This window comes from Trichosurus vulpecula, chromosome 8, assembly GCF_011100635.1.
Source record: "Trichosurus vulpecula isolate mTriVul1 chromosome 8, mTriVul1.pri, whole genome shotgun sequence".
Classification (NCBI taxonomy): Eukaryota; Metazoa; Chordata; class Mammalia; order Diprotodontia; family Phalangeridae; genus Trichosurus; species Trichosurus vulpecula.
The window spans coordinates 168268830-168290026 of record NC_050580.1 but is presented as its reverse complement, the minus strand read 5'-3'; the positions used below and the strand labels follow the sequence as shown (position 1 = coordinate 168290026).

Genomic DNA, 21197 nt, shown 5'->3' with positions numbered 1-21197 from the left:
TTCGCCAGGCATACTGGCTGAAGCAAAATGCTTAATGTCAAGAGGAAGGAGAAATGAGGACAGAGTGGGCCTGAGAGATGAGTAGCGTGTTGGGAGTAGATGATGCCGGGCTTTGGAAAGTTTGAGGAGTTTGGAATTTATCCTGATGGCAATGCATAAACTGTTCGAGGTTTTTGAAAGGGGGCGGGGAGAGGTGGGAGAGAGGCTTAAAGGACCTACAGTACCACTCCCTCATTTTTTCACATGAGTTTGTTGCTGCCATTCATCCTCCATTCTCCAAGAGGACCAATGACATCAGGAGGGTGATGTCTTGACTTGCGACTGAATTGGACTTAAGTGAGGCAGAGCTATGCACACTCATCAGCCCCAATCTCTCCTCCAGTTGAGTTTACTGAGGCTCAGAAAGGCTAAATGTCTTGTGAAAGGTAGTAGAGGGAGTAACTGAGAGTGCCAGGAATCGAACCCACGTCTTCTGACTCCAAGTCTCATTGGCCCTGCCCTCTGCAATTTGCTACCTACCAAGTATTCAGTTTTCGTCTGTTTGTTTTTAAAGAAAAGTGAATATGAAAGCAGTGAGTGAAATGAGTTAGGAGAGAAAGAAAGGGAAAAGGGAATCATATATAATACAATATGCCAATGGACTCAGATGTCTTGAAAAGCCATAGGTCACATAGGAAAGAGCTACACAGGGGCCATGATCTTAGATTTATGCTTGGGTAACTGTCCCAGCTTGGGCTGCTGCCTTGAGGAGACCCTGGGAGCAAGCAGCAGTTCTTCCCACCTCACCAAGAATGCAGAAGCCCAACTGGAGGGAGGAGGCTTCTGCTATGAAAATCTTCCAGAAGAGAACACACCCATTCTAGTTCTGCTCCAGCGTGAACTTCCTTTCTGCTGGATCTGGGAAGAAATGCATGCAACTCCCAAGGTCTTTAGCCGCTTAAGCCCTCCCCAGGGCTTATATAATTTTTGAATCAAAATAGGAATAATGACTTTGCCGCTTGGGCTCTATCTAAGACTGCATGAAATAGTTGATATCATTGAAATCAATTGAACCATTAACTTGCTGAGCATCTGACATAAGCCTAACACTAAGAGTTCTAGAGAATGCTGAAGAAGTCAGTAAGACAGTCCCTGGGGCAGCCAGGTGGTGCAGTGGATAGAGTAGCAGGCTTAGAGTCAGGAAGACTCTTCTTCCTAAATTCAAATCTGGCTTTAGACACTTACTAGCTGTGTGACCCCGGGCAAGTCACTTCACCCTGTTTGCCTCAGTTTCTTCATCTGTGAAGTGGGCTGGAGAAGGAAACGGCAAACCGCCCCAGTATCTTTGCCAAGAAAACACCAAATGGGGTCATGAAGTGTCGGACGCAAGTGAAAAATGATGGAATGAAGACAGTCCTTGTTCTTGAAAGTGGCAGGTTACTTCCCCTCTCTTGATCTCGATTTTCTCATCAATAAAATGGAAGTTTGAACGAGATGATCTAAATACCTTAGGAGTTGTTTTTCTTCCCCACTTTCTGAAGAAGCAGGAGCAGAAGTGGAGGGAGGAGTCTCCCACTATAAAAATCTTGCCAAAGAAAACACACTCACTCTCAGATTCCTAGACCCCAGGTCCCTTCTATATTGGAGTTGGGAAGACCTGGGTTTGAGTCCTGACTTAAATACTTACGAGCTGTACTACCCTGGGCAAGTCACTTAACTTCCCCAGTCTTCAGTTTTCTCATCTGTGAATTGCAGAGGTTGCACTTAAGATCTCTAAGGTCCTTTCCGGCTTTAATAAATCTATGATTCTATAACTACCTACAGCGGAGGAAGTAGCAGAATATAGCGGAAAAAAATCATTGGACTTTGTGTCAGAAGACCTGAGTTTGAATCCTCTCTCCAGAGCTTGCTGTAACTAAACAATTCAGTTTTCTCCTCTGTAAAGGGGCTAATAATACTTACATTATTCACCTCCCAGGTTATTGTGAAAAGAGAGAAATGTCAATCATTAAGTAACATAGAATTTTATAGCTTTTGGACCTTAAAGAGGATCTAACTCAGTATTCTCATTTTGCTGATGGGGAATCTGAGGCCCAGAGGCGTTAATTGACCCACCCCAGAGTTACATATAAATAATAAATAGCAGGTCTGGAATTTGAACCCAGATCTTCCAAATAATAATAGCTGACATTTATATAGAACTTTAAATATGTCATCTCATTTGACTCTCACAAGTGCCATTTAATATTCCCTTTCTGCAGGTTAGAAAAATGAGGCTGAAAGTTAAGCGACTTGCCCAGGTCACATAGGTAGGATTTGAACTCCAGTCTTCCTGATTCTAAGTCCAGCAATGCCTCCACTGTACCACCTAGCTGCTTTTCTATTTGAGTGCCTGTGCTTATAGTATGCTTCTGCGACATCACTACAACGCATCGTTTGGCGTAAAATTAATGGACACTAACCAAATGTTTGCATCAGTCAGAGGGAGTGGGAGACAATCTTCCAGAAAAATAATCGACCAGAAAACAAGTGTTCTCAAAACGGACTGTTTTCATTGTTAATTTCCATGGCCAGAGAATGTAATGTTCGGGGTACCTGAAATGTCTATTTAACTGATGGTGAATAAAACTGCCTTGGGACAAGGATTTCCACATTCTCATCCATCCTTCTAAAAATGTAGAGATCTGTGGGAATTTTAGTGCCTACCCAGGGGTGGGAAACCTGCAGCCTCGAGGCCATATGTGGCCCTCTAGGTCCTCAAGTGCAGTCCTTTGACTGAATCCGAACTTCACAGAACAAATCCACTTAATAAAAGGATTTGTTCTGTAAAACTTGGGCTCAGTCAAAAGGCTGCATCCGAGGACCTAGAAGGCCACATGTGGCCTCGAAGGTTCCCCGCCCCTGGCACACCACGGTAGACTGATCCCTTGAGTTTGTTGGGGTCTTTTGCTTGCTTGTTTGTTTAAATCACTTTAAAAAGCATGTGAATGTGCTATTGTTGGAGCTGTGGATTGGTTTAACCATACTACAAGGTAATTTAGAATTAGGCTAAGAAAGTGAATAAAATAGCAATTCCTTTTAACTTAGAGATCCCCTCCCCTCCCCCACCCTGTAGATTACTACTCCAAGGAGGTCAGTGATAAAAAGAAATGCCTCATACACACCAGGATATTTATAGCAGTAGCACTTGCTAATAGAAAAACTAAAAACAAAGCAGATACCCCGTGGTTGGCTAAATAGGTAGTGATATCTAAATGTAATGGCATATTACTGTCCTATAAGAAATAACGAACACAGGGAAGCACAGAAAGACTTAGATGAACTGATACAAAATAAGCAGAACCAGGAAAATAACACAAACAAGGATTATAATAACAAAAACAGGGGGGAAACTGCATACATCAACATAACTGTCAAAATTGAATATTGGGAAATTCTAAGAAGAAATGTGAGAATGCACTTTCCTCCTTCTTTGCAGAGCAAGAGGACAATGGGTAGAGAATACACTATATAATAGCAGACATGGTTGACATGTTGACTAGTTCGCTCAGTTATCCCTCCCTCCCCCCACTTCTTTATCAGGACAGTTCCCTAGAGGGGAAGGAGATGGTGGAATGTGTCTGGAAATGAAAATTGTGTAAAAGCAAACAAAAATCAGCACTTCACCAACCATGAATATTGTATCCAGTAACCAGATTATGGAAGCCACGTCAGCTTACTTTAAAAGAGGTGAAATTGAAAATAGGAAATGGTTGATGATGATTTTAATCAGAAATGTAAAGTTAAACCTTTCTGCTAAGCTTCAGATGGGTAGAAAACACAATGCTTCTGAAATCCGTAAAAAATAATTAGTTCATCTTTCCAAATTGAAGTCCCAGTAGAAATATAAATAACGTTGTTATAGGCAAAGCTAACTAACATTAGGAAGTATTTTCAAAAAATAATTATGTTGATAGAAGTTATGAGGAGCTTAATATACACCTGCTTACTTAAACAAAATGCAAATCTGAAATTTCTCTGGATTTCTTAGCTACCATTTGAACCCTAGTCCAAAGACAGAGCTGTGTTTTCCCAAAAATCAAAACTGCAGTTTCTAGAAGTTGAAAGCGGAGGTGTTAAACATTTCTGAAGTTCTTATGAAATAAGTCATGAGTTAAACAAATCAGATAATTTGCTTTATTAACAAGCCCCGCATTAATAAATCATCATGTCTGGCTTCCTTGAGAATTCTGGGTTACATAAATAAGTGGGAAAACTGAGGGGAAAAAATAAAGAGAGAATTTTAATGAAGGTAGAATTGGGTTATTGAGCAAAAGTTTCTTGGCAAAGATGAATTCTGATGCTACACAAAAATTAGTTAGCCTATCTTATATTCATCATCCACCCCCATCCTGCTATAATACATATTGCTGGTTTTACCCTGGGATTAGCCAGCAGGTAGGTTCTATTTCCCTATCTTATTATCCTCAATAGCTATAATTAATATATGAAGAATCTTTTAAAGAGACATCTGAAACCTTTTTGGCTTTTGGCAGATAATATTTTATTGTTGTTTTTGAGTCATCTCAGTTGTGTCCAAATCTCCATGACCCTATTTAGGGTTTTCTTGGCAAAGATACTAGAATGGTTTGCCATTTCCATCTCAAGCTCATTTTACAAATGAGGAATTGAGGCAAACAAGGTTAAGTGACTATCTAGTAAGTGCCTAAGGCAGAGTTTGAACTCAGTTCCTCCTGACTCCAGGCCTGGCACTCTATCCACTGTGCCACCTACCTGCACATAGGTAGCATTTTAGAGGAGTTTAAATCTAAGCTACAGCTTGCTGGATTTAGTCTCTTCTTAGCTTTTCCCTTTCATTTGTGTGTTCATTATGTCCTGCCACCTTGAAGATTCTGGATTACGCAAGTAATCAAGGGAATTCAGGAGGGACAGAGAGACAGAGAGAGACAGAGATAGAAAGACTGAGACAGAGACAGAGAGGAGAGGAAGGAGAGAGATGATCTTAATAAAAGTAAAATTGGATTAATCAGCAAAGGTTTCTTGACATAGGTAAACTCTGATCCTCTGCAAAAGACAACAGCCATGGGATTAACAGAGAGGGAGTTCATTTCAAGTGGTTTGAATACCATGAGCCAATATATATGGAATTGTGGATTTAGAAAGGACCTTAGGCATCATCTAGTTGAACCCCTTATTCTACAGATAAGAAAACTGAACCCCATAAAGTTTAAGTGACTTGCCCAAGGTCATACAGGCAGCAAATCCAGTGTTTGAACCCAGGTTCTCTGACTCCAATTTCATTGCTCTTTCTACAGTACCATCAGTCTATGAGCCTCAGAATTGGGGATAAAATAATATTCTTCCTCCTGCTTGTTAGATTCAATTGAACTGGACTAAATTATGCACAGTCTTTGTCTAGACGTATCTCAAATAGAATCCAGTTCTTCATGTATATGAGCACACAAGCCTGTTAATGAACCCCACAGGTATAAAATCCCATTCTTTCTTGGAGCAGTATAATCCTTCACCTCTAGTTACATTGAGTAACTAATGTCAGTTTAAGTGTTAACCTGTTCTAATCTAACATGCACCATTGACAGTTGGCTTAACTCTTACAAGCCACTCTGTTAATAGAAGTATGGTGTCTGGAGACTGTACCAGACTTTATGACCATGGAATGAATGATTCAAGCACCAGCTTATTATATAATATGCTCTAAGTCATTTTCCATCTCTAGAGTCAGTTTCCTCATTTATAAAATGGAGGAGCTGAACCTCATAACCTCTAAGGTCACTGCTAACTGTAAAACACCATATTTCTTTGTGAGTGTTAAGTCCAGATTTAATACGACCCCAGCCAACTTTCTTTATTTCAAGAGAGCACAACAGAAATTTAAAAACCAAAGTCGATTACTTCTTCAGCTCCATAACAAACCTTTCCTACCTGCTATTTTAAGGATTTTTAAAAGTTCACACATTTTGCCCAGCATTTAGCTTTGCAAATTCCACTGACATTACCAAATATTTTCTCTAATATCTTTCTGCTTGTTAGTCATTTTAGAATAAAAAGCGAACCAGTAATCTTTTTTTCCAGTCCAGAGTTCGCTCTTTTGTATTTTGTGGTTAATTTCACTCTTTTTATACTTTTAGGTTCGGGTGATGCTGGATTTATGTAACAGCACCAAAGGAATCTGCTTAACAGGTATGCATGCAGATTTAGTAAGCTGTTCTGTCTTACATGTCAAAAATGCACGCTAGTAGAATTCTCAGTGGCAGAATTATTACTGGGAGGAAAGAAAGAATCATTCTGAAAATGACATTTTGGTTTACTTGCAGAGATATTATGTAATTTGGGGAAGATATCCTAATATGGATAGTCACTATAAAATGTCACAACATTTTCAGTATTGATACTAAAATGCAAGGGGGTTTTTACTTACAGTAAGAGATCACTAATTCTGACAATAATTCAGAAACTTGCAATAACTTGAACAAAGCCATGGATTTTTGTTTTGGTACTAAGCAAAAGAACCTTACTAATAAACCAACAGCATAAATGAGATGTCAAAAGCAATGTTTACCAACTCAGGAGGAAGAATGCCTTTCAAGCTTATTAAAGTGAACATCGTTTCTGTATGTGCAATGTACAAAACAATCATAAAAGTCAAGGTTAATACTACTTAGGTTGGATCTAACCAAGAGGTCAATCAAAAAAAAAATCAAACCCAGTTTTTAATAGCCTGCTGTGTGGCCAAGCCTATGCCAGGACCAAGGCCTCCCCTAGGATAAGTGGAACAAGTGAAATTCCAGCCTAGTTCCCCATCATCTTTGCAGAAATCAGGTTCGAATGAACATAAGGAAAGTGCTGAATAGGTAATGAGGTCACAAAGGGGCAGCACAACCTTGGGAGAAGGGAGCATAGAAGGGAATGTAATAGTCGTGGGGGTTATAACTGATGACACCACATTCTTCTGGACCTTTTTCTGTTCCTTTGACCTCTCCTCTGTTACTTTCCCTGATCTCTCTGCTCTTTGAATATAGGATGCTCCCTTTATGACCTCATCCACCCCCATAGCTTCAGTATTACCTCTACAAAGATGAGTGCCAATAGTCAAGAGAATGCTGGAATTGGTGACAGGGAGTTCTGGGTTTGAGTCCTGCTTCAGATACTGACTACCTGTGTGACCCTAGGCAAGTCACTTAACCTCTTCAGGATTCAGTTCCTTTACCTGTAAAATAGTGATAATGATATGTGTACTACCTAGCTCACAAGAAAGCTTTAGAAACCTTAAAGCACTATAAAAATGTAAGATGCGATTGTCTGATTAGATAATACCTCATTGATTATCTAATCAACTATAAAGTCTTCTTTCTTCTACCCCACAAATATCTCTTGCATCCATCCCTTCTGTTCTATTTCTACTACTACCATCTCCCTCTTTTACCTCTCACTTGAACCACTGTAAGGGCCTCCTACCTGGACTCTCTACCTGCAGTCTCTCTCAGCTCCAATCCTTCTATGATCCACTACCAGGTTAATTCTCCTAAAGTACAGCTCTGTCTTATCATTCCTCTTACTCAGTAATTGCCAGTGACTTCCCAGAACATACAAAATAAAGTCTAAACTTCTTATTCTGACATTCAAGGCTTTCAATAGCCTGGCTCTGAAGCTGTCCTCCCGTATCTCCCAAAGCATCCTTTCACAAACCCTATGTTCCATCCATGGAGCATCCAGGCAGCACAGAAGATAGAGTGCTGGGCCTAGAGTCAGGAAGACCTGAGTTCAAATCCAGCCTCGAGCGCTTACTAGCTGTGTGACCCTGAGCAAGTCACGTAACCCTGTTTGCCTCAGTTTCCTCATCTGTAAAATGAGCTAGAGATGGAAATGGCAAATCACTCCGGTATCTTTGTCCAGAAGCCCCACCCCCTCCAAAAAAAATATCATAAAGAGTCAGACATGGCTGAAAAAAAAACTAAACAACAAATGCTCCATCTGAACTCAAACTGTTTGTTGCTCCCAAACTCAGTCTGTGCTTTTCTGCCTCTAGGGCCTTTGCTTATACAGTTCCTACTGTATGGAATGGCTGTCCCTTCCCCTCCCCCTCTCCCTACCTCTCCCCACCTCTTCAAGTGAATCAGATCCTACCCATCCTTCTAGGTCCAGCTCACACCCTCCCTTCTTCTCTATGTGAGCCTCACTGTGACCTCTCCAGCAAGAGGTAGCTTCTTCCTCTGAACTCCCAAGACACTTTGTACTTCTGTCATAGCATTAATCACATTTTGCCTTGCACCACAGTTATTTTATACATTATCTCATTTTTCCTCTTCCTCCTCCTCCTCCCACCCCAACTAGACAACTAGACTGTAAATTTCTTAAGGGCAGGGACTCTGCGTTAGTATTTTTATCCCCTGGAGTTCTTAACCTGGCATCCATGCACCAACCTCACCGCCCCCAGGGGTCCATGAATAGATTTTAGGGGGTCTGTGAACTTGGATGGGAAAAAGTAATACATCTTTATTTTTACTAACCTTTAACTGAAATTTAACATTTCCTTCAATTACAGATTTTTAAAAATGTATTTACAGATTTTTAAAAATATATTTATTCTGAAAAGGTGTCTATGGACTTCATCAGACTTCCAAAGGAGTTCATCTCACGTAAAATGTTATGAACATCTGGAATACTATAAACTGTTAATGTTTAGTGACTGAAATAATGTCTGTCTGTATGTGTGCCTTAGGGTTTTTTTGCGGGGAGGGGGGGAGATTTTTCACCAACTAGTGATAGCTACCTTTTCTGCCCAGCAGGCTGCCATCTCAAGCCAATGTAGATACAGTGGTGCAGCAGTTAGATCACTGGACCCAGAGTCAGGAAGATCTGAGTTCAAATTCTGTGTGAGATACTTAGTGGCTGTGTGACCCTGCGTTTCCTCATCTCTAAAATAAAGGGATTGGACCCTGATGACCTCTGAGTCTGTTTCCAGCTCTATTATCTATTATCCTATAGTCCTATAAATTGGGGGGGAGGGGAATAGGGGTCACAAGGGCACAAAGCCTTGGATTAAAGAAAGGTACAAAAGAAGGAGAAGACACGATCTTTGTATTTAGGGGCTTACACTAGAGATAAGATCATCCCTCTATGTACATCATGGCAGAAACACTACCAAGCAACACTTGGGTGAGATTAAGTGTAGTTACCATATTGTTCACATGATAATTCTGCATTACCCTGAATTTGGCAGGCTGATAAACAGGTAAAAAATCACCCAAATCATCAACAAGCTTTTATTTTTTTGAGGCAGGGTCACACTGCTAATAAATATCTGAGTTCAGATTTGAACTCACGTCTTCCTGACTCCAGGGCCAGTGCTCCTATGAGTCAACTCCACATCCACAACATGCCAGGCTAGCTATCCCAACAAGCTTTTATTAAGGGCCTAGAAGAGCCCTTTAGAGCTTTAAAAGGTTGACCTTAAAAGTCAACCAGGCTAACCCTTCTCTTTTTATATTTGGAGAAACTGAGCCTCAGAGAAATGATTTGATTTAATCATATCACACAGCTAGTAAGCAGTAGAACCAGGACTTTCACCCAGCTCCTCTAACTCCCAATCCAGCACTTTGTGAAGTCATATAATTGGTTTTAAGAATACAAAAGAGGCAGCCATAGAGTTCAGGAAGCTTACATTTTACTTTGGCAACGTAGTTGGTTCACGGAGCAGGCTCAGAAGCTAATATATGGTTCCCATTCATTTTATTCTGCCCTACTAATTGTTGGCACATAGTAGGCATTTAATAAATGTTTATTGATTATTGACTATTGATCATGGAGGCTGCTCAATAAATATTAATTGATCTAAACTAATGAAATTTCAGGCAGCATAATAAACATCTTTGGGGGAAAAATATCTATTTTTCTTTTTTTTTTTACCCTAAGATTCTGTGGCTTGAATATCTTCCATCTCTGCCTTGGCATGTGACCATGATGGTACTAAAGAATGAGTGGATAAGTGAAATTACAAGCACAAAATCGCTGCTGAAAGAGAAAAGCCGTTTCTTTCGCCCTTTTCCCAATTTATTTTATGATTATAAAATGGCTTCTGAGCTAAGCAGTGAATGCTGCGTGATGAGGCTATTGAGAACACTTAGAGCTGAATTGTGATTGTGCGAGGGGGTGGGGAAGAGGAATCATATCTTTGCTGGAAATTGGTTGAGGTTGTTAATACTTGGCACCTCAAAATGCTGTGAAAAAGCCGGCTCTTTCTGCTTTCCCCTCTGCCTTGAAAATGGGCCTGATTTTACTTGGAAAGCTCTATAATTAAAACTTAGCTTTGCAAAGTACAAATCTGAGAGATGAGTGGGTGCCAGATGTCTCAGAGCTGACCTGGGCTCTAGGATTTCAGGGTGGGAGTCTTGGACAACCTAGCATGTTGTGGACATGGAGTCGACTCACAGGAGTTGTGGGTTGTGGCCCTGAGCAGGTTCAGCTGTATCACGTGAGAACCATAATCACAGGAAAAAGCAGTTACCCAGGAAAGTTTATTATTAGAGATGGAACAGACCGAGGTCTCCTCATTTTACAGACTAAGAAATTGAGGCCCAGATAAGGTAAGTCTTGCCCAAAGAGGTTAAGAAATTGCCTAAGGTCACACTGGGAGTCAGTAGCAGAACAAAAATTTGAACTCAGAGTCTCTGGATCCAAACTAAACACTCAGTAGTTAGGTTGCTGAGGCTGAAGAAACCAGAGCAAGGAGATGGCTGAATTTGGGGACCAGGGTTAGGGAGGGAGAGTAAGTCCCGACTTTGAACCAGAAATTCCCTTTAGCAGGGCAGGTCCTTGTAGCTTGATATGGGTCCTGTTAGCTGTGAATGCAGATCCTGCTCTTTTCCCTTCCCTTGGGTCTCTGTCAGTGGTTGCTATGGAGATAAGAACAGATACTGAAGTTAGTGTGGCATCCACCACGAGGCAAGTACATGTGTCTAGTTATCTGTGGCACAGGCTCAAATTACATGGATGCATTAAGTGCATCTAGATGCATCCAGAAATGTAAGGGGTGAGAATTCCTGCTATGCTCAATCCTGGGCCGACAACATCTGGACTAATAGATTCGATTCTGAGTTCCACATTTTAGTAAGGACTTCAGCAAACTGGAGAGCTTCCGGATGAAGGGTGACCCAGGTGGAGAGGAGACTTGAAATTATGTGGTACAACGATCAGTAGAAAGAACTGAGAATGCTTAGCCTAAGGAAGAGAAGACAAGAGGGGGGTCAGGGTAGTTGTTTCTAGGTTTTTGGAGGGTTGTCAAGCAGACAGTTAAGCTCTTCTGCTTAGGGCTAGAGGGCAGAATAAGGAACAATTGAAAAGTTGGGGAAAAAAAAACTTGAAAACCTTCCCAAAAATCAGGAATTAGATAGAAGCCTTAGGAGGTACCATACAGATCATAGGATCATAGCATCATCCATTTAGATCTGTAAAAGGCCTCAGAGGCCATCTAGTCCCGTCTGCTCGTTTTATCAGTAAAGAAACTAGCACTCACAGCAGTAAAATGACTGGCCCCAGGTCACAGAACTAGGACATGGTAGTGGGGCCCACCTCAGAGGCCTTTAGGTAAGGACAGGATGACCCTTTGTGGGAAATTCCGTAGAAGGTCCCTATGTCTCTGAGACTCTATGATTTTCTGAAGTGCTGCAAATAGCTCAAGTCAACGGAGACAGTGGTAACAGTAGAGAGAGATCTGGGCTTTCTAGTCAAGAAAACCCAGGTTCAGATCCTGCCTTTGAGGCTCACTAGATTTGTGACCCAGCACAAGTCACAACCTCTGTATGCTTCAGGGAACTTGCTAGGGCTTATCTACTAAGTTATAGAAGTGTTATAACCCCCATAGTTTCCCCTACTAGATTGGTACGGACTGTAACTCATCTATAATTTAGTAGATTTAACTGCATTCATCTGTCAATTCATTAAAACAACTGATTTCTTGGATTCCCACCCTCCCCCGCCTCCACTCCCGCATCCCCACTGATCGCCTATTTGCCTGGAATGACTGAATTAACCATTTGTCTTAGTATTGCATAGGTTTAACCTCAGACTCTATATGAGGTTTGAATTGGCCTTTAGTGATGAGTGGTTAAGTGAATATGGTACTTGTGTGAAAGCCGAGACTTCCACTTTTGCCGCTTAATGGCTCTATCCACATGCACAAAGAGAGCATTTGCTATCCTGTCTCTTACGGGCTGTAATAACACAGGGAGGAACCCTGAAGGAATCCTTTTATGGGTAGGAGAATCAGGCATACTGACTTCTTCAGCACAGACCTTTGGGGAATGAAGTGTGTGCATGAACTCTCATCTTTTCCCAGCTCCCCGCTCTAGAATGCCTGGTATGACGTCTGATCTACACTGGCTGTGTGACCCTGGGCAGGTTACTTAACCTCTCAGTGCCCTGGGAAATTCTCTAAGACTATAAATTGCTGAGAAGGTGCCAACCTTTATTAAGAGATGGAATTTCCTCACCCAAAAGTTCCCTATTTTATTCCTCCCATACCTGGGCTATAGCCACACGTGAAGCAGGAGTTTCTTAAACACTCATTTTATGAATAAAACGAGTAACATATACACAGATGAACTTATGGAAAGAACTTCCAGCACTCAGGGTTATTTTTATTACATAGTCTTTGAAAAAAACAGGAGTATTTATTTCTGTTTCTCATGTTTCAGTCTCATTAACTTGCCTGAGCACCCAAGAAGAATGATTTAAAGTAAGGCATACCTATTTGTGACAGCAAGAATTTGTTTGTTGGAATATTTATAAATGACTGATCTGGATCCCTGAAATCCCTTGCCAATTATGCACTAAGGAAGCTCTTTGTTATCTGATACTGACCCTAACTTTTCTCATACAACTTAAAAGGATTTTTAAAAATGGAATCCCTGGAGAACTGGGTTATGCCACCATTAGCTTGACCACCTTCATAAAGAAAAGCTCTTTTGATAGGCTAAACAATTTAAGCAGAATAGTTATTGGCCACTTAGGTCTATGTTTATGAAGGATAAACACTTGTGTGATGAAATCAGTCGTGAGAAGAGAATAGAAAACCTTCTTTGTCAGATGAAACTTAAGCAAAGATGGATTTCTATTGGCAAGGCGTGGTAGTTGAATTGCTCACAGGGTTCTTTCAACACATTTACTTAATGAGCTCTAAACAAAAGCTATGGTCTCAATCGCTGTAACCAGCTAAATGTTTAGTAATAAATCTTAAAAGGGGTTGGGGTGGGGGGTTGTTAAGTGGGAGGAGTGAGATGCCCTGCTGTTTATTGATTTTTCATACTAATTTTACTTCTGCCGCCAATTTTCCTTCTAATATACTTTTTTTCTGTTTTAGGTCCACCTGGACTACCAGGTAAGATACCGTTGAATTCCCAGTAACATGGGAAGGGTGACTGGACGTTTCCTCCACCAGGTTTAAACAAAGCAGGAGTGGGGGGAAGGGACCTGGAGTAATTCCACAGCTCATCCCCCTTCCCCAGACCATAAGTCTGACAATTCTGAGCATCCTATTACCTCTCTACTGCCTGGGAAGGAAAGGAGAGGGAAGGAGAAGGAGCTAACTCCTATTGTCAAATTGTCTCTGACAGCCTGGCTTCAGCCCATCAGCCTGCAGCTTTTCTTACTAGGGGTTTTACCCTGCCTTTTATATAATGCATATAAAAAAGATTGCATTTGTTCCAGCCCAATTAAAACTAGTGCTAAATATTCTGCAAATATCCACTAATTTTGTGCTTTGGTTTAGGACCCCCAGGAATGAATGGGTTACCGGGATATAATGGATCAGATGGATTGCCTGGCATTCAAGGACCAAAGGGAGAAAAAGGAGCAAATGGGAAAAAAGGAAAAATAGGTATTTTGGCAAAATTTTATAAATATAATTCACAAGTAATTTCCTTATTCCATATCTTTGTGACTTTTTTTGGAGAAAAATGAAAAGTGGCGGTGAGAAACTAGGGAGCTTTTGATTCAGTGATATCCTGCAAGCCTTTGTGATCTGTTCTGCAGGCTCTTTCCCTCTTCCACCTCACCCCCAGCCAAACCTTGATAAATTCTCATTTAAGACTTGGGGAAAGTGATCTCTCCAGCTGGTTTCTGACCCCCCAAAGCTGTCTTGCCTCCTGGGGTGGTGGCTGACAGAGGACAAGAAAGCAATGAGTAGAATATCGTGAATAAGATCAGCCCTGAAGCCCCCCACTTTTTTCTCAGTTCAGTGCCATTGGTGCCCTCTCTGCTCCCTTCTGTTTCTGCTATCCTTCCTCCTTCACCCTAGATCCTTGTGTTTTGACTCAAGTTTTATTCATTTCAATTCAGTATACATTTATTAAGCATCTATTAGGTACAGGATACACCCAGGTCTAGTAATACAAGGACAAAAATGAAACAGCCCCTTCTCTCAAGGAGATGACATTCTACGGGGTGATGCACACATGGAAAAGACATAGAAAGTATTCAAAGTCATTTCAGGAGGGAAGGAGCTCTAACAGCTAGGGAGAACAGGAAAGGTCTTATGTAGGCAGTGGAGCTCCTGAGCTGTGCTTTAAAGGAAGAGAGGGGTTGGAGGCAAGGACAGAGTGCATTCCAGATGTAGGGGACTGCTTGGGCAAGGGTATGGCAGTGGGAACGATTCGGGAAAAAGCTAGAGGTCCATTTCAACCAGAACACAAAGCATGAAGGAGAATAATATTAAATATTAACATTAAATATGACTCTCAAGGTAGGTAGGAATTACATTGTAGAAGTCTTTGAATTTCAAGATAAGGGTTTTCCTTTATACAATAGGCAGTAGGGAGCTATTGACATAGATGAGTGACGTACTCAGTTCTGTGTTTTCAGAATAAAAATTTGGCAGCCATGTGAAACCTCAAATGGAGAAAGGGGAGACCAGAAGCTGGAGTCTAATTAGGAGGTTATTGCAGTAGTGCATGTGAGAGGTGAGGAAGACTAGAATTAGAGTAAAGAAGACATATATGTGCATATATACTTATGTGTATATGTATATTATATAGTCTAATACATGTAGTTATAGTCAGTTTATACATATGTGTGTATATGTATATATTTGTTATAGTTTCTAGTTCTAGTCAGTATTTATATTATATACATATATAAACATATATTTGTTATAGTTATGTTGTTGTAATTGTTCAGTCATGTCTGATTCTTCATGACCTCATTTGGGGTTTGCTCAGCAAAGATAGTGGATTATTTACCATTTCCTTGTCCAGTTCATTTTACAAATGAGGAAACTGAGGCAAACAGGGTTAAATGACTTACCCAAGGTCACACAGCTAGTAAATGTCTGCTCAAGTTGTAGTTATAATTATAGTCCGTCTGTATCCTAGTTTAACCTTGTCACTATGCCTCACTTCAGATATGTTTTTCTATATTTCTTTGTATAATTTGTACTTATTTGTGTTTACAACAGCATAACATTTCATTCCATTAACTTTTTTTAACGACATCTGCGATTTCATCAATACAGGGAAGTCCTGGTAAGGAATATCCTCTCTGCCATTGCAGACCAGCACCTTCTCTTCACTTTATGTAGAGGCTTCCCAGGAGGCTGTAGTAGATTGACATGGTGGGTCACGCGGCCAATCTGGGACAGAGCCAGCAGCTGGACCTGGGTCTTCCTAAGTCCAAGGCCAGCTCCCTATCCACTACGCCGTGATGCATCTACATTAGAATACCATCATTTACCCATCTGTTTCCCAGTGACTGGACATAGAGGTCATTTCCAGTTTGTTGTTTTCACACTAGATTCTTGAGCTAATCTCTGAATTTGGTATCAGAGATCCTGGGTTCAAATCCCTGGCTCTGCCACTTACTACCTGTCTGACCTTGGTCAGTTGGCGGTTTCATCTCTCTGAGCCTGAGTTTCTTTATCTGAAAAATAAGAGTTGTATTAGACTACTCCTAAGGTCCCTTTCAGCTCTAAATCTAAGATCCTAAAATAAGATTAAAGCATGTTTTAGGGAAGATTAGTGAGACGTAAAAGTGGATAGAAGGTTAATCTCATAGTCAGAAAGACCTGGGTTGAAGTCCTATCTCTGATATTTATTGGCTTGGCAATGGTGAGGCAAGTCACTTAACTTCTCTATAACCCGGGCAATTCTTGAAGACCACAAGTCGCAAAGTAGTTGCCCATCTGTGTCACCGAAGGAAGACATTTCAACACAGGGAGTTTCCATGTGTGGATTCACAAGCTTGGAACTCCTCTCGCACTCCATTTCTCCTGCCACTAAAAAAGAAAAAGGAAGAAAGGAAGGAAGGAAGGAAGAAAGAGAGAGAAAGAAAGAAAGATGGAAAGAAGGAAAGAAGGAAAGAAAGGAAAGAAGGTAGGTAGGAAGGAAGGAAGGTAGGAAGGAAAAGAAAAGAAGGAAGAAAGGAAGGAAGCAAGGAACAAAGGAAAGAAGGAAGAAAGGAGGGAAAAGAAAAGAAAGAAGAAAGGAAGGGAAGAAAGAAAGAAAGAAAGAAAGAAAGAAAGAAAGAAAGAAAGAAAGAAAGAAAGAAAGAAAGAAAGAAAGAAAAGAAGGAAGGAAAAGAAAAAAGAAAAAGTAAGTTGTCAGTATACCAGATATGTTGGAGAGAGGTAATATAAGAATAAAAGCCAGCTTGATAGGTCAGCAAAGATACAGACATGAGATGGCGGAGAAAATGGAACCTAAGAGACATTTCAAAGAAAGAAATTCCTGACCTTGGTGATTATATGGATGTAAATAGAGGATAAAGGAGAAGAAAGAGACAAAGATGACCATAACACTTCTAGAATAGAAAATAAGGAAAATGTGAGATTGCTATGAAAAATTGAGAGCTGATTCATAGAGACAGATAATGAGGCATTCAGTTTGGAACATGTTGAATTTGAGAATATGGACTGGTATGAGCAAGTGGGAGCATCCTATAAACAGCTGGAAGTACAGGTCTGGAGTACAGGTCAGGGACAGAGATAAGGATTTGTGAGTCACCATCATCAGAAGTGATAATTAAAGCCATGGGAGGGGATGCGTGCGCTGAGGAAGTTGCCAGTGGAGAAACTGCAGGGGGTTGAGGACAGAGTCTTGGGGAGGGAACTTTAGTTAGGAAACAGAAGGAAGAAGAGTCAGCAAAAGAGACCAGGAAAACCAGGAGAAAAGTGGGGGAAAGATTTTTTTAGAAGGCAGAGAGGGATATGAGTAATGCCTATCACAGAGACAGTCAAAGAGGTAAAGACTAAGAGAAAACTACTGACTTTGTCAACAAGGGTTTCATTAGTGACTTTAAAGAATGGTTTTAGAAGAACCACAGAAGTCACATTGCAAGGAATTCCCAAGGAAATAGATGTTTAGGAAGTGGGGGCAGTCAGAGTACACCATGCATTTGAAAAGCTGGGCAGCAAGAAGAAAATGATTCCTGAAATGCAGCAAGGCCAGTTAAAGGGTTGTTTGGTTCTGGGGGGTGTTTTTTGTTTTATTTTACTTTTTTTAAGATAAAGGAGACACATAACTTTGAGTTTTGAACCAGATCTTGAAAGATGCATGAGAGAGTGAAAACAGAGAGACAGGGAGAGATAATAAAGTGGCATGTGTCTGTTGTGCCTTTCTCATGATAAGTTCTTTCTCTAACAGAAAAACAATTATATATGTATGTGTGTGAGAGAGAGAGAGATTATGAGGCATATGCCATTGTTATAGTTAATGAACCTTTGCTGGGTTGTAGAGCCATAACTAGGGTAAGGCAGATGACCAGGCACTGACATTGAGAACATTGTTCCCCTTTGTTATCCCAATGTACACAATCTTCTGTTGCTTTTATCTCCATAGGGAGTGGGGGTAAAAGGCAGGCCCAGGAGTGAATGAGACTGCAGAAGTAGATAGCCAGTGGAGGTTAGGGGAGAAGGAGAAAGGAATGAACCACTCCCTTTCTAAGCACTAATGCACCTGTGGTTAAAGCCCTTGTCCACAGCCTGCCTGCATCCCTCCTCCCCAACTGAATTTGTCCCAGTTCCAGGATTACAGTTCTCCCCTCCCTCCCCAACCCTTCTCTCCATTCTCCTCCTCTCTCTCTCCCTCCCTCCCTCCCCCCCCCCCACCTCTCTCTGTCTCTCTGTCTCTCTCTGTCTCTGCCTCTCTCTGTCTCTTCCCTCTTTCTCTCTCTCTCTCTCTCTCTCTCTCTCTCTCTGTCTCTCTCTCTCTCTCTGTCTCTCTCTCTCTCTGTCTCTCTCTGTCTCTTTGTTTGTCTTCCTCCATCTCTCTGGTCTTTCCCCTCCTCCCCCTCTCCCACTCTCTGCCTCTCCTACCCTCTCCCTTCTCCTTCTCTGCTTTCCCCCTCTCCTTTCCCTCTTTCTCTCTCTGTCTCGCCTCTCTTTCTCCCTGTATCTGTCTGTCTGTCTGTCTGACTGTCTCTCTCTCTCTCTCTCTCTCTCTCTCTCTCTCTCTCTCTCTCTCTCTCTCTCTCTCACACACACACACACACACACACACACACACACACACACGGATTTTAGTACTAGGCTTCTAACACCACACAGTTTAGGAGGCCACAGACTTCCAGAGCAGTATAGGATTTTCTAGACAATTTCATCAGGTCTTCAATGGAATAAAAATCTTAAACAAACATATTTTAATTCTCCTCCCCCCCCCCCCCCGCCAAATTAAAAGTGCAGTGTCATTGTTAACTACAAGGCTTTGAACTCAAACTAATGACTATCTTAATTTGAGTTTAATGAGAAAACATTTGTATCCTAACTATCCTTCCACTTTTTTAAGTAAAAAGGAAATCACAGATCACAGGTGGGTAGTAGATATGTCTCGCTCAGAAAATGAGCTCTGAGAATGAGAGAAAAACAACCACGTGCAAAAAAAAAAATAACACCCTGTGGCAGAATTATTGGATCTCATTACCAGTTGGCAGGCTGTCCTCCCCTGCGTGGCTTAGCAGGAGCCCTCTGTGAAAACGTGGTGTACAGAAATAAGGCAGAGTTCCCAGGTCAGTTCAGTCCAAGAAATTACAATCACAAATTATTCAGGATTAACTGATACTTATGTGTATTATAATAATTATCAAAAAATATCATCACAGAATAATGATGATGGGTGCCTCTACAGACCATTTGGCTTGTCCCAAGAAACCACTAAAATTTAAATCAGATTTACTTCCTAGATGGATGAGATGTCATTGCACAGCATTCAGTCAATCAGTATTTGAGCAGTGTCTGCTCTGTGCCTAGCCCTATGCTAGTGCTGAGATGAGGAGAACGAAAGAAGTATAAGATGTGTCTTTGCCCATGAGAACGCTACAACAAAAACTGGTTAGTAAATCTGGCCAAAAGTTAAATAATAGGACACATCTATGGGCCCCTGTATATCTGGGGTGAACACGCTTCCCAGAGTTTCAGATTGACATCAACTCTTTGGTTTCCTGGTGCTATGAAAGAGATAGGAAAATCATTGAGCAGTCAAGAAATTATGTCATTAGGAATTCTTTTCTGTAGAAACTTTCCATCTCAGGGAAGAGAGAAGCACTGTAGAAAACAAGGGAATGTTTGAAGCTAGATAGAAAGATGACAGAACTTTAAAGAACCATAGAATATTGGAGCTGGAAGGGACTTTAGAAATCATCTGGTTCAGTGGTATCCAGCTAAAATAGAAACAGGGGCCACTAAACTATCCCCAAGGATCCCTATGGGCCACATATTGACTTAGTTTTCAAATGTAATGTTATCTATGTTTTATTGTATTTTATTATTCATTTGTTTTGCTATTTAATAGTCTTTATTATAGTAATTTTATTTAAAATAAATTATTTATATTAATCATAGTTAATATAATGATATTGCTATATGTCCTATCCAAATTATTTAAATTCTTTTTCTATTATTGAAATAATTCTTTTTAATAATATATTTATGTTTATGTTTATAATAATAGATTTATGTTTATTTGTCAATGTATTTATTTATAGACTTATTTATAATATATTTATATGTAATATATTTACATTTATTTGTCATATACTTATTAATTACATTTTAATCTGGTACAGGGCAATGTTTGACATCCAAATGCCCTCATTTTCCACATTAGGAAATGGAGTCCCAGATAGGCGAAGTCACTTGTCCAGGATCACCCACCTAATAAGTGGAAAAACCATTTATAAACATATGTCCCAACATCAAAACTATTTCAAAGTTGAAAAATCATTCTTTAATTAAATTAGACCCAAGTTATGTCAATCACCAGCTTCAGGGAGGGAGGTTTTTAGAAGCTTTTGAAATGTCCACAGATATATTAACCCAGCCGGAGTCCCTGCCCTTGTCCTACTAGAAATAAAATCCCAGACAACCAAATCATCCAAAAAGAAGAGGAAAAAGCCACTTGTGACCAAACGTTCAGATTCCTGAGGACATGAAACTTCTGTCAGAGTCCCGAGTCGAGTTGGAAAATGTGGTCTTCCTCTCTGACATACCATATTTTCCTGTGAAGTGAAGATAACTTCCCATTCTCAAGGGACTATGCTCATCATAACTTAGGATCAGCATAGTACAACGTCAAGAGCCTTCACCTGGGGGCCACAGAACTGGATCTAAATCCTACCTCTGGCAATGACATTGGCCAAATCACTTCATATTGTGGGGCTTCAGTTTCCTTATCTACAGACTAGGGGGTTGTACCACAATCCAAAAACTATATAAACAAAATTATAAAAAAAACTTTTTATACATATAAAATCAGATTTAAATAATTATGGAAATATTCGTCATTCAGGGGTAGGTTGGGTCAGTATAATAAAAGTGACAATTTTACCTAATGACAATTTTACCTAAACTAATTTATATATTCAATGCCATCCCAATTAAATCGCAAAAATTTTTGACTGAATTAGAAAAATAATAACAAAATTCATTTGGAAGAACAAAAAATCAAGAATATCAAAGAAAATAATGAAAAAATGTAAAGGAAAGAGGTTTAACAGCACCAGATCTTAAACTATATTACAAGGCAATAATTACCAAAATTATCCAATATGCTTTCCAGCTCTAAATACGTGATCCTATGAATTAGGAAATATCCCTTTAATAACCACAGTTCTGCCTGGATGGCATGGTCATCTGAGTAGCCCAGAGACTACAAAAGCAAAAACCCACGGTTCTCTGATTCTCCAAGTCAGAGAGACCCTTCTTTCACAGCACTGGA

At 40.4% G+C, this 21197-nt stretch overlaps 1 protein-coding gene across 1 annotated transcript in view; it reads left to right on the top strand.

The window, feature by feature from the left end:
- Positions 1 to 21197, top strand: part of GLDN (gliomedin) — an 81034-nt gene that overhangs the window by 27019 nt on the left and 32818 nt on the right. The window contains exons 2-4 of the mRNA XM_036736940.1: positions 6129 to 6180; positions 13358 to 13375; positions 13766 to 13873. Coding sequence (XP_036592835.1) covers positions 6129 to 6180; positions 13358 to 13375; positions 13766 to 13873 — 178 coding nt within the window. The remainder of the gene's footprint in view (positions 1 to 6128; positions 6181 to 13357; positions 13376 to 13765; positions 13874 to 21197) is intronic.